Consider the following 15000-nt stretch of genomic DNA (forward strand, 5'->3'; position numbering starts at 1 on the left):
ACACAAACATTAGCCCTCACTGCTAGAACCTGGAACACAAACATTAGCCCTCACTGCTAGAACCTGGAACACAAACAATAGCCCTCACTGCTAGAACCTGGAACACAAGCATAAGCCTCACTGGTGTGGTCTAGTTGCTGGTATGGTCAAGAGATGTGGTCTAGTTGCTGGTATGGTCAAGAGGTGTGGTCTAGTTGCTGGTATGGTCAAGAGGTGTGGTCTAGTTGCTGGTATGGACAAGAGGTGTGGTCTAGTTGCTGACCTCCTTCTCCTGCTGAAGCTTGAGGTCCGACAGCACCTCCTTGTGCCCAGACTTCTCTTGGTTGAGCTGCGTAGCGACATCATCCAGCATCACCTTCCTCTTCTCAGCGGTCTACACACACACACACACACACACACACACACACACACACACACACACACACACACACACACAAGTGAGTGAACTTGTTTGTTAGAGTCTAGAATGTGTGTAGCGTAGTGTAGTGTGTAGTGGTGATGTGTGTGTTAGAGTGTGTAGTATTGTGTACCTTGCGGCTGTCCTCCAGCTCTCTCTGAAGTCTCTCTTTCTCTTGACTCTCCTCAGACAGTTGCTCCAGCAGCCTCCTGCTGGCAAAGCTAGCCTCCTACACACACACACACACACACACACACACACACACACACACACACACACACACACACACACACACACACACACACACACACACACACACACATACAATTGGACTACTGGTTTCTCACATAGTATTTTTGTACACATACACATACAATTATGGTTTTAGGTTCAGTTGCTCATTAAGAGAAAAAAAGTGATTAATCGTGATTAATTACAGATAATTTTGCGCTTCATTTATTTATTTATTTTAATGGATTGACAGAACTAACATATCTATATCTTTCTTTATCTCCATATATATTTTTATCCTATATGTGTATACATACATCTTTATCCATCCATCTATATAAGGGCTTCCCAAGAAGAAATTCTCTTCATTTCAAGCCCTTTTAAAGCTACAGTATGTATCATTTTGTGGCCCCTAGTGGTGAGGTTATAGATTGCAGCCAACTGAATACCCCCAGAGACAACATGATGGACTAGTAGGGGGAAGGCTCAATGCATTCATCTATACACAAACCCACCTGTATCTGGGAGGTGAGGTCGTCCCTCTGGGCCAGCAGGCTCTCCTGCTCTGCTCTCCTCTGCTGCAGCTCAGCAGACAGCGCCCCCTGCTGCTCACGAAGCAGGTTCACCTCCTGGGTCTTCACTGTCTGGATCTACACACAACACACACACACGCACACACACACACACACACGCACACACACGCACACACACACACATTGAAGAAGATAGAGAGAGGAGAACAGTAGAAGACGGTAAAAGACGGTAGAGGACGGTAGAGAGACAGCAGAGTACAGTAAAGACTGTAGAGAAATAAGAAAACAGTCCCTCCAGAAAAACGCGATTATGCGATCGCATAATTCAGCGCATAATCAGCCAGTCTGCATATTCATGCAGGAGCCGCATTTTTTCAAATATGCCACACTTTCACCGCATAAATTGCCGATTTCCGCGCAAAATATGTGGGGCTTGCATGATTTCATAATCCCCGCATTTTTTTTTCGCATTTTCCCGCAATTTTTGCAAGTTCCCGCAATTTCATTGCATAAAATTGCACAAATATGCCGCATATTTCATCGCATTTTTTAAGAAAACGTGCCGCATTATCAAGTATTTTTGGCCGCAACAATCACAAAAAAATGCCACATTTTTCTGGAGGGACTGATTAAAGTGCAGGATTATAAACGTTTCTATCTATTTCAGGGAGAACTCTGTAGAGATACTGCTAGTTCTGGAAGATGTCCTGCATGGGGTCGTAAGTGAAATGAACAGCAATCACATCAGAGCTTCTCTGTTGATCCGATACCAATATCAATATCAATACAGCTTCTCAGGTGATCTGATACCAATATCAATATCAATACAGCTTCTCTGGTGATCCGATTCCAATATCAATATCAATATCAATACAGCTTCTCTTGTGATCTGATAAACATCATATCAATATCAATACAGCTTCTTTTGTTTACAAACAGGCTCCAAGGAACGGGGGATGGAGGGAATGTTCCAGAACCGAGCTGCACGGGGAATAGTGGACATCGCCAGCTAACCCATTTACTGGAAACTATGTGTGAAGGCCAGGTTAACTAGATCCAGTTCTTAGTATAGGTAAAGGATGGGTTACATCTTAGTGAAAGTCTGAGCTAATAGTTAAGGTTCTGGTTTTGATAGTAGATATTAGTTTGGGTTATCTTTTTAAAGATCTAGATACTAGGTGCGGTAACAGTGAAGGATTTAGGTTCTAGATAAGGTTCTATGGGTGATTACCTGTTCCTGCGCACAGAGACTGTCCCTCAGAACATGGTTCTCCTGCGGGGGATAGATCTTCTCACATTAAGATCTAGCTGGTGTCTCCAGCTCTGCTAGAGAGGCTGGTAGCTCTACATGGTTCATGATGAGCATTGAGTGTTGATGTAGACCACTGGCAGTGTGTCTACTGCTAGTCAGTTCAAACAGAGAGCTTCAAGTCCGGTAACGGCCGGGGAGCTACAGAGCTAGGTTCCTCTAGAGCAGACAGTGGAAATTGTTTTAGGGTTTCTAGGTTACAGGTGGTTGCTAGGGTACATATGGTTGCTAGGGTACATATGGTTGCTAGGTTACCTGTTCTAGGGCTGCTCGGTTACATATGGTTGCCAGGTTACCTGTTCTAGGGCTGCTAGGTTACATATGGTTGCTAGGTTACCTGTGCTGGGGCTGCTAGGTTACATATGGTTGCTATGTTACCTGTTCTAGGGCTGCTAGGTAACATGTGGTTGCTAGGTTACCCATGGTTGTTAGGTTACCTGTTCTAGGGCTGCTAGGTTGGTCCTGAGAGCATCATTCTCCTGCAGGATGATTTCCACCTGCTCCTGACTGACTGCAGTCTGACTGGCGGCCTACAATAGCACCACACCCCCGCCAAGGGAAAGCAGAGGGGAAGAAGAATGGAAGGAAGGAAAGGAGGAAGAAAGGAAGGCAGGAAGGGAGGAAAACACAGCATGGACTGTTGTTTCTTGAACACTTTAGTCAAGCAGAGGTAAGAAACAAGCAAGAAAGAAAACACTGGCCAGATGCGTGTTTCCTGGTCTCTCAGGGTGCGTGCATGTGCGTTTGTTTGTGTGTGCGAGCGTGTTACCTGATCTCTCAGCGTGTGTAATGCTACTTCATGTTCCTTCTCTTTGCCCAGCAGCTGTTCCCTCATCTCAGCCATGGTCTGCAGACACAGGAGGTAAGCAAAGAGTCTACTGGACAGGTCACCATCATCTGGAGGTCCTGTTCTAAACATCTAGTCTACTGGACAGGTCGCCATCATCTGGAGGTCCTGATCCAAACATCTAGTCTACTGGACAGGTCACCATCATCTGGAGGTCCTGTTCTAAACATCTAGTCTACTAGGCAGGTCACCATCATCTGGAGGTCCTGTTCTAAACATCTAGTTAGTCTACTGGACAGGTCACCATCATCTGGAGGTCCTGTTCTAAACATCTAATCTACTGGACAGGTCACCATCATCTGGAGGTCCTGTTCTAAACATCTAATCTACTGGACAGGTCACCATCAACTGGAGGTCCTGTTCTAAACATCTAGTCTACTGGATAGGTCACCATCATCTGGAGGTCCTGTTCTAAACATCTAGTCTACTGGACAGGTCACCATCATCTGGAGGTCCTGACCTAAACATCTAGTCTACTGGACAGGTCACCATCATCTGGAGGTCCTGTTCTAAACATCTAGTGAGTCTACTGGACAGGTTGCCATAATCTGGAGGTCCTGATCTACTCTGAACATCTGATGGGATCATGTGATCTCAGCCTTTACCTGATTAGCTGCCCCTAGGTCTGTCTGGAGTTTCTGAATACGGAGGTTCAAGGATTTCAGATCATCTTCTTTTTTCTGGTTTATCTCATCAATCTTTGTCCTAGAGAGAGAGAGCGAGAGAGAGCGATCAAGAGAGAGAGAGCGGAAGATTGAGAGAGAGAGAGAGAGAGAGAGAGAGAGAGAGAGAGAGAGAGAGAGAGAGAGAGAGAGAGAGAGAGAGAGAGAGAGAGAGAGAGAGAGAGAGAGATTGAGAGGGAGTGAGAGAGTGAGAGAGCGAGTGAGCGAGTGAGCGAGCGAGAGAGGTCCCATTTAAATTCCCCATTCAGGCATTAGAACAGTTGTAGTTAGGTAGTTTAATTAGGGTTATTCTGTAAGTTGTATCTGTTGGTTGTATTCTGACCTGCTATCATTGTAGAGCGTCTCCTTCTCTCCTTGAAGACGCTGAAAACTAGAGAGACGGGAGAGAGAGACACGGTAACTAGAGAGATGGTAACTAGAGAGAGACGGTAACTAGAGACTGGAGAGAGATGGTAACGAGAGAGACGCTAACTAAAGAGATGGTAACTAGAGAGACGGAAGAGAGACTGTAACTAGACATGGTAACTAGAGAGATGTTAGCGAGAGATGGTAACTAGAGAGACTTAACTAGAGAGATGGTCACTAGAGACGGAAGAGAGACGGTAACTAGAGGGACGGTAACTAGAGAAAGACTAGTAGAGAGCAGAACATCTGTTTTGGCTCCTACCTTTCCTGCTTCTTCTTCAACCTGTCTGACAGCTAGAGAGACAGACGGAAAGACAGACGGACAGACAGACAGACAGACAGACAGACAGACAGACAGACAAGACAGACGGTTGGATTGAACGCTGAGCACATCTTTGCAGAAACAACACAAGGTGTCTGGTGGTGTCACAGCCCTAGTGAGGTCACTTCCTGTACGGCAGGCCCGGTGGTGTGTTTACCTTGCTGACCTCCTCCAGTAGTTTGGTGACCTCTGTCTGCTTGGAGGCCTGCGGACAGGAAGCAAGGGGAAACAGGGGTCAGAGGTCCCTCCGGCTGAGGCCCAGCCGGTTGAAGCAGTGTGGGGGCGCGTGGGGGGGGCCTTACCTCCAGGGCCAGGACGTGCTCCCTCAGGAGCCTCTTCTCCTCCTGCTCCGTGCTCAGGGACACCTCCAGCTCTGCTCCAAAGCAGGGGGTTAGAGGACACAGAGCTGACCAGCCTGCCTGCACACCTACCAGCTTCTCTACCACCTTCTCTGAGCGGCCTGCAGGGGGCGCCGTACACTCGTTAGGCACGGCCTCTACACCCTCCCCCGCCCTCCCCACCCAGACTCCACCCACAGGGGGGTGCAGTCAGATGACACCACCTGTGGGTGGAGGCTGTAGAGGCTTCAGACTTGACTGCAGGGTTACTGGAGGGTGTAGTCAGACTGTAGCCTCTACTAGGGCTGCTCGATTATGGAAAAAGTCATAATCACGATTATTTTGGTCAATATTGAAATCACGATTATTAAAACGATTACGAGTTTGATAACATGATGTATTAATTTAGCATGCCTCTGCCAAAAACTTTTTGTAACTGAGAACTTTGAAATTTCACCTTAAAAAATACACAAAATGGTCAAAAGTTCAAATGTAAAATAATGTATATATATGTATCCAGCTGTTCTGAAGCTCTTCTGCACTTTCTATAAAACAGTAAAAATGAAAAAATAGATTATATTCGTTTTGTGATCGTTTGACGCTAAAATCCAAATCTAGATCGAAATTCGATTGATCGCCCAGCCCTAGCCTCTACAGCCTCCATCCACAGGTGGTGCAGTCAGACTGTAGCCTCTACAGCATCCAACCACAGGTGGTGCAGTCAGAGCCTCTACAGCCTCCTGATGGAGGCCCGTTGTGTGTTCTAGTGCAGTAGTGTGGGTCAGCATGTCCTGTGGAACCATGTGACTATGACACACCTCTAGGTGGACTGACGGAGCAGCCATAACCTGCTGTAGGACCCCTAACCGTCCCGATTGGATCATAAAACACATCTCTTGTGAGGGGAAGACTGGATACTCACCTAGTATCTGTCGGGCCGTGGGTCCAGACTCTGGACCTGCCTAGAGACACAAAGACCACACCTTCACTTTCGCACCTACTCTCCCTCTCGACCCCTCCCTACCCTCCCACCGTCCCTCGCTACCTTCCTACCGTCCCTCGCTACCTTCCTACCGTCCCTCCCTACCCTCCCACAATCCCTCCCTCCCCCCTCTCACCTGTCCTCCCCTCCCCCCTCTCACCTGTCCTGCCCCTCCCCCCTCTCACCTGTCCTGCCCCTCCCCCCTCTCACCTGTTCTCCTGCCCCATTCTCGGCCTGGTCCGGTCCGGAGGAGGAGGTGCTGGATGTGTTTGTGGAGCTGTTGAGTCTCTGCACCTCCTGGTCGTAGCGCTCCTGCAGGGCTGGAGGAGTGATTAGATACACTCTATCATACGTCTCTAGAATTGTCCAGGCCTACAGGCCCAAACCTCAACCCCATGACGGAGCCGTCCCGGTCGGGGAAGCAGCGTCGTCCACTCAGAGTCCATTCCTTATGATTAACTATTATTATTACTTATTATTAGATAGGGATGTCCCGATCCTATTCACGGCATCGGTCCGATAATGACCCATTACGCTGGATCGGATATCGGAGGGGTGAAAGAAATGTGATCCGAGAAAAGTGCAACAGCCTGGCAGGGCTCTCCCCCTGACTCGGCTAAAGCGGATCACAGCTGTTGTGATCGCCACAGGCTTGGCGATCACAAAAGCTAACCATTTCGGACGTTCAATCAATTAAAATGATTTATCAATTGGAAATATGATTATTATAAATCGAGCGTTTGTGTGTCGGGACCCCCATTTATGTGGCTAGAGGCTAGCTGCTTCTTACATATCCGATGTACTTAGAGTAGAAGCTAAAGAAGTAAGAAGCTAATCTTCAAATTTTTCACGTCATGATAACTACACAAACGATATGCCATTTGAAAGAGACTCCAAGGAGTCCAACAGTACAAGCCTTATCATTTTGTGAGCTTATCTCGGTTAACTAGAAGTGTTTGAATAACGTCAATAACACTTCCTGGTTACTATAAGTGATGACACACACGCATGCACAAGCGCACACACTTGATTCAACCATTTCAAACTATCAGCTGTAACAGCTCAGCTATTCTATATGTTATCTCAAATGTATTCAAACTTTAACCATTAAGTTATTTGTTTAACTCTTCACTTTATGTTTCCAATCTTTTTTTTTTTATGTGTGCATGTTTACATTGTTTACTTACTTTTGAACTCTGTTCAAATCTTTAATTTGATTTAAGCCAACTTTTCTTTGGTGAGATGTTTTTATGTTTTTTGGCTTATTGGCAATCATGAGCAAAGTGCTTCCATGTATTTTTTTATTATTATTATTTGTTCAAGAGTTAAACAAAGCATCGGACTGATATCGGTATCGGCAGCTTGCCAAAGCTGTGTCATCGGTATCAGTATCGAAAGTGAAAAAGTGGTATCGGGACATCCGTAATTATTACTATTATTAAGTCAGCCTAACTAAAGAGGGTAATGGATATAAACACGCACATCCATGTGCACACACGCACATATACGCGATATAAACACGCATGTGTATGAAAAGAAGAACACACACCAGCCATTTTGTTCTGCAGGGCAGAGTTTTCCGCCTGCACGCGGAGGAGCTCCGTGTCGTCATGGGCAGGGGCGGAGTCAGGGACGGGAGTGGGGGCGGGGCTGGTGGCGCTGGCTCCTCCCACCTCCTTCAGGCGCTGGTTGTCCTGCTCCAGCTGCTCTATCTGGGTGCACAGCTGCAGCCACACAGCATTTACAGTTCTGCTGCTGACCCACAACCTGTACTCCCCCCCCCCCCCCACCCCCCACCCCCCCCCCACCCCCCACCACCACCCACGGTCATGGTTACCATGACAACAGCCCGATGCGTACCTTGGACAGCTCCGCCATCAGGGTGCTGTTCTGGAGCCTGAAGTCCTCCTCCTGGCTGTGCAGCTTCCCCTGCAGCATGGCGGTCTCCCCTAGCAACGCATCCACTTCCTGTTGGGTCACATGACCACTCATTAATGTTATCACATTTATGTTAGAGCTCACATTAATGTTATCAATCATACCAGTATCATATCTCACATTAATGTTATCACATTTATATTAGAGCTCACATTAATGTTACCAATCACACTAGTATCATATCTCATATGGATGTTATTAATACAGACTTACTTGAGCTTTCTTACTCTTACTCAGCGCCTGAAAAACAAGCAAGAGGACCAATAGAATGAGTAACAGGATTATTAATACCACTAATAATCATTATTCAAATACTGAATAATAGGATGACTAAAGTGACCATGAGGTCTTTAGTTTGGTCAAAGTGTGTGAGCATAACCTCAACAACATCTGTGTCCCTGCCACCCAGTTTGGGAGCCCTCTGCTCTGAGTGTGGAGCTGTTCCTGACGTCTTACCTTCTGGGCCTTCCCCAAGTCCCTCTCCAACACCCCCGTCCTCTGGCGCAGAACGCCCAGCTCTGCAACACAACCAGGGGGTTAGGACGAGGTCAGAACCGGGGTCATCACCTTGACACCCAGCCCCAGGGGAAGGGAGGAAGGAGGTGATAGAGGAGGTGTAGGGGAGGGGACGGTGAGGAGGAGGAGATGGTGAGGAGGTGGAGATGGTGAGGAGGTGGCAGTGGGGGGGGGGGGGGGGGGGTGGAGGGGACTTCACCTGCAGAGTTCTTCCTCAGGTCATCAGAGAGCTGGTAGTTCTGAGTCCTTAACTCCAGAAGCTGGGCCTGGAAACACAACACACGCATTATACACAGACACATGATACACACACATATATACATGATATCCACACACATTATATCCACACACTAGGGAGACACCGATGCACCACCTTTTCTCAGACCAAGTACTTACATTTGTGTACTTGCCAATACCGAGTACCGATATGGGTACTTAATAACACCATTTCAGTTGAAAGAGCCAGTGAGCCACTGTTTCAGCGGGAATTTGAACACTTTGAGGTTCTTGAGCAATGTGTTTTGGGCTGAGCCTCGAGGAGGGAGGGGGCGGGTTATCCCCATAGTTGCGACCCACGAAAACGTTATGATCATTTTTTATTTTATGAGCGGTGAGATAAACAATGTTGTATATGAATAATGATTATTATGTTGACGATCAAAACGAAAAATGACCACATTTAAAAAAACTAAAATCGGTTTTGGTGGTTTTATCTGTTAAGTTTTTGATGTGACTACATGAGCAGGTCAGGAGTGTAGACCCCGTGACAGCAGTCTTGTGGTGGAGAACATCCATCCTGCTAGCGTAGGTTAGCAACAGTAAGACAACATCATTCCTGCCACCCTAGGTTAGCGCTGTTAAGATAACATCCATCCTGCTAGCGTAGGTTAGCAACAGTAAGACAACATCCATCCTGCCAGCCTAGGTTAGCACCGTTAAGACAACATCCATCCTGTCAGCCTAGTTTAGCACCGTTAAGACAACATCCATCCTGTCAGCCTAGTTTAGCACCATTAAGACAACATCCATCCTGTCAGCCTAGTTTAGCACCATTAAGACAGCATCCATTCTGTCAGCCTAGTTTAGCACCGTTAAGACAACATCCATCCTGCCAGCCTAGGTTAGCACCGTTAAGACAACATCCATCCTGCCAGCCTAGGTTATCAGCGTTAGGGTGAACAGGTCCGTTAGCCAGAGCTACCTGTGTGTACTGAACCAATCCAAGGTATAACCTGGTTATAACCATCACCTAGCTCTACACCGCAACACCTGATACCTCACGGCTAGCATTACATCACAGCTGGGTACTATGACAGCTAGCTGACAGCTAACACTAGCTGTCAGACAGCTATGGCTCTCATATCAGACAGATGATATACTCATACCTGCATCCGATGAAACTCCTCTTCAGAGAGAGCCTGGGCCATGGCCATGTTTACCTGTGCTAGCGGACAGCTAGCTTTGGCCTCGGTGCTTCTAGAAAGGAGCAGCTAGCGGACAGCTAGCTCTTAGCCTCACTGTATTAGAGAGAAGCGGCTATGGACAGCTAGCTCATAGCCTCAGTGCTATTAGATTGGAGGGGCTATCGAAGAGCTAGCTAATAGCCTCAGTGCTACTAGAGAGGAGCAGCTAGCGACGCTGGAAGAGATCTAATGTTGCGTTCAAGTCATGTGGGCAATGGGAGCGATATGGTTGTTGGAAAGATTCCCTTCTTTACAACTTGCGGGCGTGTTCCCGCAATATAACCACTCGTTTATTGGTGCTGCTTGCGTTTTTAATATGGGTCTCATTGAATTGTGTGAACACAGTGTGATGAAATCTCAAAACTGTATTCAAGTACGGTTTGTTTCTTTAGAACTCCGGGCTACAGCTGATGTGAGTTCATCATTTTTGTATGCCTTTTCTTGTGCTCGAGAGTCACTTCTGCATTATTAACCTTAAGTCGTATATATCCATTGATTTATCATAGAAACATAGAGTAACATATATGGGACACTTCTGGAAGAGTCTGTAGTGGTATTACAGAAGCTGCCTTAGGGTTTGAACGCAGCATAAGGATTGCTTCATTTTGCTCAGCGTCACACCCGGAGCTGTCAATGTTAAATGACCCCGCCCACCCCAATCCTTCAACATTAAATATTTAGGGAAAATCTACAATATTTGTAAGAACAATAGCTATTTACATTAATTAACATAAAAAGGTAATATCTATCTCATAACATTACTTACTTAAGGTGCAGTCCTGTTTTAACCGACATATGAATTAATACTTAAAGGGCAGTCCTGTTTTAACATTCATATTAATTAATTAATACTTAAAGGAGACATATTATGGTCTTTTCCCAACAAGTAAACATAGTATTTGAGTTCCAGAAAACGTGTTTTTGAAGCTGTTTGCTGGAAATAGTGTCGTCTACCGCTATTCCCCTCTGTTTCAGTCCCTTCAGAATGCGCTGTTTCTGGTGTCTGTAGCAATCATGCAAATGAGCTGCTGCCCATTGACCAATGAGCTGTTTGCTGACTCCTGGAGCTCTATATCTATATAATATAATATAACATAATAATAATATTATATACAGGTTTTTATATAATATATCTAATATCACGGCCAAAAGCTATGTGCGCCTCGGATGATATTATGAATAATAAAGGCTGTGTCTGACGTCTCTGGTACTTCCACAAGTAAAGACTCGTAGTGGGGGATATCTCGGCCATGGTTGAGAAGAATTGGGGGGAAGGAACTTTGGCCTTGACTCTCTGAAGTCCATGAACCGCGACATGGAGAAGAAAGGGATTGTACTCCAGGAGCTGAGCTGCCAGACTGCCTCCGAGCTCCCTGCGCCGGAGCTGCTGGACTGCAGTCCGGCCGCTGTCAAAGCCATCCGGCCGCAGTCCGGCGGTGTACTCCGGGAGCTGAACTGGCGCCGAAGCTAGGTGGCCGGAGCTGACTAGCAGCTCCGGCGGACGAGCAGCTCCGGCTGGGGGAACTCGGCGGCAGTCCGGCAGCTCAGCTGCGGGAGTACAATCCCTTTCTACTCCATGTCTCCTCCTCCCGACTTCCGCCGAAGCTTCGACGGCAGCTCCGGCGGCAGCTCCGGCGGGGCTCTGATTGGAGGGGAGTGGGGAAGTGGGAGGTAATATTCAAATGCCCTTCCTACGTAGCAGGGGGCGCCGAAACTGACTCGCTCGTTTGGTAGCTGGAGGCAGGCTGCTTCCAGAAACGTGTATCTCACTCAAAAAATCATGTACAGACTTTTTTCAAAGTTTGTATGCGTGTGGGAGCACCATATACCCACAACAACACCCCAAATCCCAGGAAAAGTGCTGTTTTCATAATATGTCCCCTTTAATGGTCTAGTCCTGTTTTAACACGTGAGTGGTTACTTAATGGTGTGTAGCATGTAGTGGCAACTAGCGGAACTGTGTATAAATGGATTACAATATTCCTGAGTTTATAATGGCCACATACACTAGTTAGTACATACATGGTTCTGAGGTAGCCCATACCAGATTGCACTAGAGGTGTCTGAGACTCTCAACCTTCTCTCAGAATGTCCCCATGAAGCGCTGCCCTGACGGAGCTCCACACACCTCGCCACCTGGCCTCAGCGGGGCTGACGCTCACAGGTCGCTGGGCAGAAACTAAGCAACAAGGATGTACTCCTGTTGTCTCACAGCCAATCACAATCTTATTTGACCTACAGGTTTACTGACTCAATAACGTATTCATACAATTCTTAAATCCAGCAAAGAAGCTCACCCCTGGACGCTACTCGTAACTATTGTAGACGATGACATCCTTGTGGAAGAGATGCAACAGCACCTCAACACTAGATGCCCTCAACGGACCTTTGTTAAGCACGTATTACAGCGGAGGTGCACTCACTGTGTTTGTCCAGCAGGGGGCAACTAGGAGCCATGGTGAGCCCTACAGGGGACGAATAATGGGAATAAATCTATAGAAATAACTCTATATATATAAATATAAAATCATTATACTTAACAGCGATAGAGGAGGAGTACCTGCACCAAACCTGCTCTTGTCCCTCCAGGGCAACACACACACACACGCACACGCACGCGCACCTACGCACACACGCAAACACACACACGCATACACATAGACGCGCGCACACACACACACACACACACACACACACACACACACACACACACACACACACACACACACACACAGATGGTAAATTCATGTTTTTGCCAAGAAAACAGACGAAGATCAGATGGACATGAACATTCAAGGAGAAGCACACACACACACACACACACACGCACACACACACACACACACACACACACACACACACACACACACACAGCAGCATGAACACACAGTCCATAAGTTGGTGAATATGGAGCAGTTAACACTTACTAACGATGGGGGAAGGTGATGAACGGTGCTAGGAGCTGGACATCTGTGGTGTGTGCATGTTTGCGTGTGTGTGTGTGTGTGTGTCTGTGTGTGTGTGTGTGTGTGTGTGTGTCTGTGTGTGTGTGTGCGTGTGTGTGCGTGTGCGTGCGTGCGTGCGTGCGTGTGTGTGTGTGTGTGAATGTGTGTGTATGTGTGCCACCATGCTAATGTCTGTTTAACGAACCTGGAGAATGTCGAACAGAGAAGACGCAGAGAGAAATGTAGGGAGAGAGAGAGGGGGGGGGAGAGAGAGAGAGAAAGACAGAGAGAGACTGAATGATAAGGGGAAGTTCTACAAGATAGATGAGGAAGCTCTACTTCCTGTTTGCAAATGAGATCCTAGTAGCAGAGGTATTTTTCACATGAGAGCAGAAACAAAGACAGACAGACAGATCGACAGATGTCAGCTTAGACAAGATATATACTCTCCCCTGCTGAACCTCTACAGTAAGATCAATGTTATTGTACTATTAATATACAACTGTTGTTTACTGCAGTCTACTGTTGGTAATGATAGGCTCCTAATGTTAGTATACTACTAGGCTCCGAATGTTAGTCTACTGTTAGCCTACTGTTAAGCCCCTAATGTTAGTCTACTGTTAGCCTACTGTTAGGCCCCTAGTGTTAATGTTAGTCTACTGTTAGCCTACTGTTAGGCCACTAGTGTTAATGTTAGTCTACTGTTAGCCTACTGTTAGGCCCCTAGTGTTAATGTTAGTCTACTGTTGGCCTACTGTTAGGCTCCTACTGTTATTCTAATGTTAGTCTACTGTTAGCCTACTGTTAGGCTCTTACTGTTATTCTAATGTTAGTCTACTGTTAGCCTACTGTTAGCCTACTGTTAAGCCCCTAATGTTAGTCTACTGTTAAGCCCCTAATGTTAGTCTACTGTTAGGCTCCTACTGTTATTCTAATGTTAGTCTACTGTTAGCCTACTGTTAGGCTCCTACTGTTATTCTAATGTTAGTCTACTGTTAGCCTACTGTTAGCCTACTGTTAAGCCCCTAATGTTAGTCTACTGTTAAGCCCCTAATGTTAGTCTACTGTTAGTCTACTGTTAGCCTACTGTTAGGCTCCTACTGTTATTCTAGTGTTAGTCTACTGTTAGCCTACTGTTAGGCTCCTACTGTTATTCTAGTGTGAGCCTACTGTTAGCCTACTGTCAGGCCCCTATTGTTATGTATGGGGCCCAGAAGTTGCTACCCCGTGTGTCTGTGTGTGTGTGTGTGTGTGTCTGTGTGTGTGCCCCAGATGAACCAGACGTATGCTGTGATCAACAAACAGAAACAGCCTACCCCTGCTACCGCCCCCGCCCACGCCCCCCCTGTAGTTTGGCCCTCCAACCGAAAGGAAAGGTTGGAACTTCATGCATCGTACATATGTATGATATATACAGTAAATATATGAAGGATTATGTTATATGTATACATTCATTTATGTTTGCATATATATGTTATCTATATTTATGTATAGATATTTAATGTCGTCCGTCTGAATGCGTTGTTCCTTGCAGCTCAGACCCTTCCCGTGTCTATGACAATGATTGTATGGTTGCTACGGGTCATGCACTGTACAGCGAGGTCAAACCCCGGGCTAAGCCAATCAGTTTGGCCCCCCCTGCGAAACCAGGCTACAGCCCAGCAGCATCAGCCAATCAGGCGCTGGGGGAGGGGTCATCTGACAACAACAAAGCCTGCGAGCTGGTAGCAGGTAAGGATTAGATTAGATTAGACTATGTTAGACAATATAGTCAATCTAATAGTAACTGATAGTATAATCTAGTTATCTGTAGATTAGATTAGACTATATTAGTTCATAGTTATATAGTCAGTCTAATAGTATCTGATGGTATAATCTAGTTATCTGTAGATTAGATTAGACTATACTAGATTATAGTAATGTAGTCAATCTAATAGTATATGACAGTATAATCTAGTTATCTATACTTTAGACTATATTAAATTATAGTAATATAGTCAGTAATAGTATGTGATAGTATAATCTAGTAATCTATAGATTAGATGACATGTCTGTTTAAGTGTGTTTTATTTGGCCTGACGACATGAAGTC

General features: G+C 46.2%; 1 protein-coding gene and 1 long non-coding RNA gene across 4 annotated transcripts in view; one reads left to right on the forward strand and one right to left on the reverse strand.

The window, feature by feature from the left end:
• gripap1 (GRIP1 associated protein 1) overlaps positions 1-10099 on the reverse strand; it is a 17876-nt gene extending 7777 nt beyond the window's left edge. The window contains exons 1-17 of one of the 2 annotated variants that reach the window (XM_079742019.1): positions 9887-10099; positions 8701-8767; positions 8442-8503; positions 8199-8225; positions 7908-8015; positions 7597-7771; positions 6258-6367; positions 5988-6027; positions 5030-5100; positions 4885-4932; positions 4668-4699; positions 4323-4370; positions 3923-4022; positions 3240-3317; positions 1144-1278; positions 531-626; positions 263-373 (exon numbers count right to left, since the gene is read on the reverse strand). In XM_079742019.1, coding sequence (XP_079598145.1) covers positions 263-373; positions 531-626; positions 1144-1278; positions 3240-3317; positions 3923-4022; positions 4323-4370; positions 4668-4699; positions 4885-4932; positions 5030-5100; positions 5988-6027; positions 6258-6367; positions 7597-7771; positions 7908-8015; positions 8199-8225; positions 8442-8503; positions 8701-8767; positions 9887-9934 — 1356 coding nt within the window. In that variant the 5' untranslated portion in view covers positions 9935-10099. Of the gene's footprint in view, positions 1-262; positions 374-530; positions 627-1143; positions 1279-3239; positions 3318-3922; positions 4023-4322; positions 4371-4667; positions 4700-4884; positions 4933-5029; positions 5188-5987; positions 6028-6257; positions 6368-7596; positions 7772-7907; positions 8016-8198; positions 8226-8441; positions 8504-8700; positions 8768-9886 lie in introns of both variants that reach the window. The other variant, XM_079742018.1, reaches the window with a different exon arrangement.
• Positions 10100-13256: 3157 nt separating this feature from the next.
• Positions 13257-15000, forward strand: part of LOC307079498 — a 2353-nt gene continuing 609 nt past the window's right edge. Inside the window, exons 1-3 of one of the 2 annotated variants that reach the window (XR_013812052.1) lie at positions 13257-13377; positions 14182-14311; positions 14444-14640. This is a non-coding gene — a long non-coding RNA (uncharacterized lncRNA). The remainder of the gene's footprint in view (positions 13378-14181; positions 14312-14443; positions 14641-15000) is intronic. The other variant, XR_013812053.1, reaches the window with a different exon arrangement.

The sequence above is a fragment of the Pollachius pollachius genome, assembly GCF_949987615.1.
Source record: "Pollachius pollachius genome assembly, chromosome: 8".
In the NCBI taxonomy this organism is placed as follows: Eukaryota; Metazoa; Chordata; class Actinopteri; order Gadiformes; family Gadidae; genus Pollachius; species Pollachius pollachius.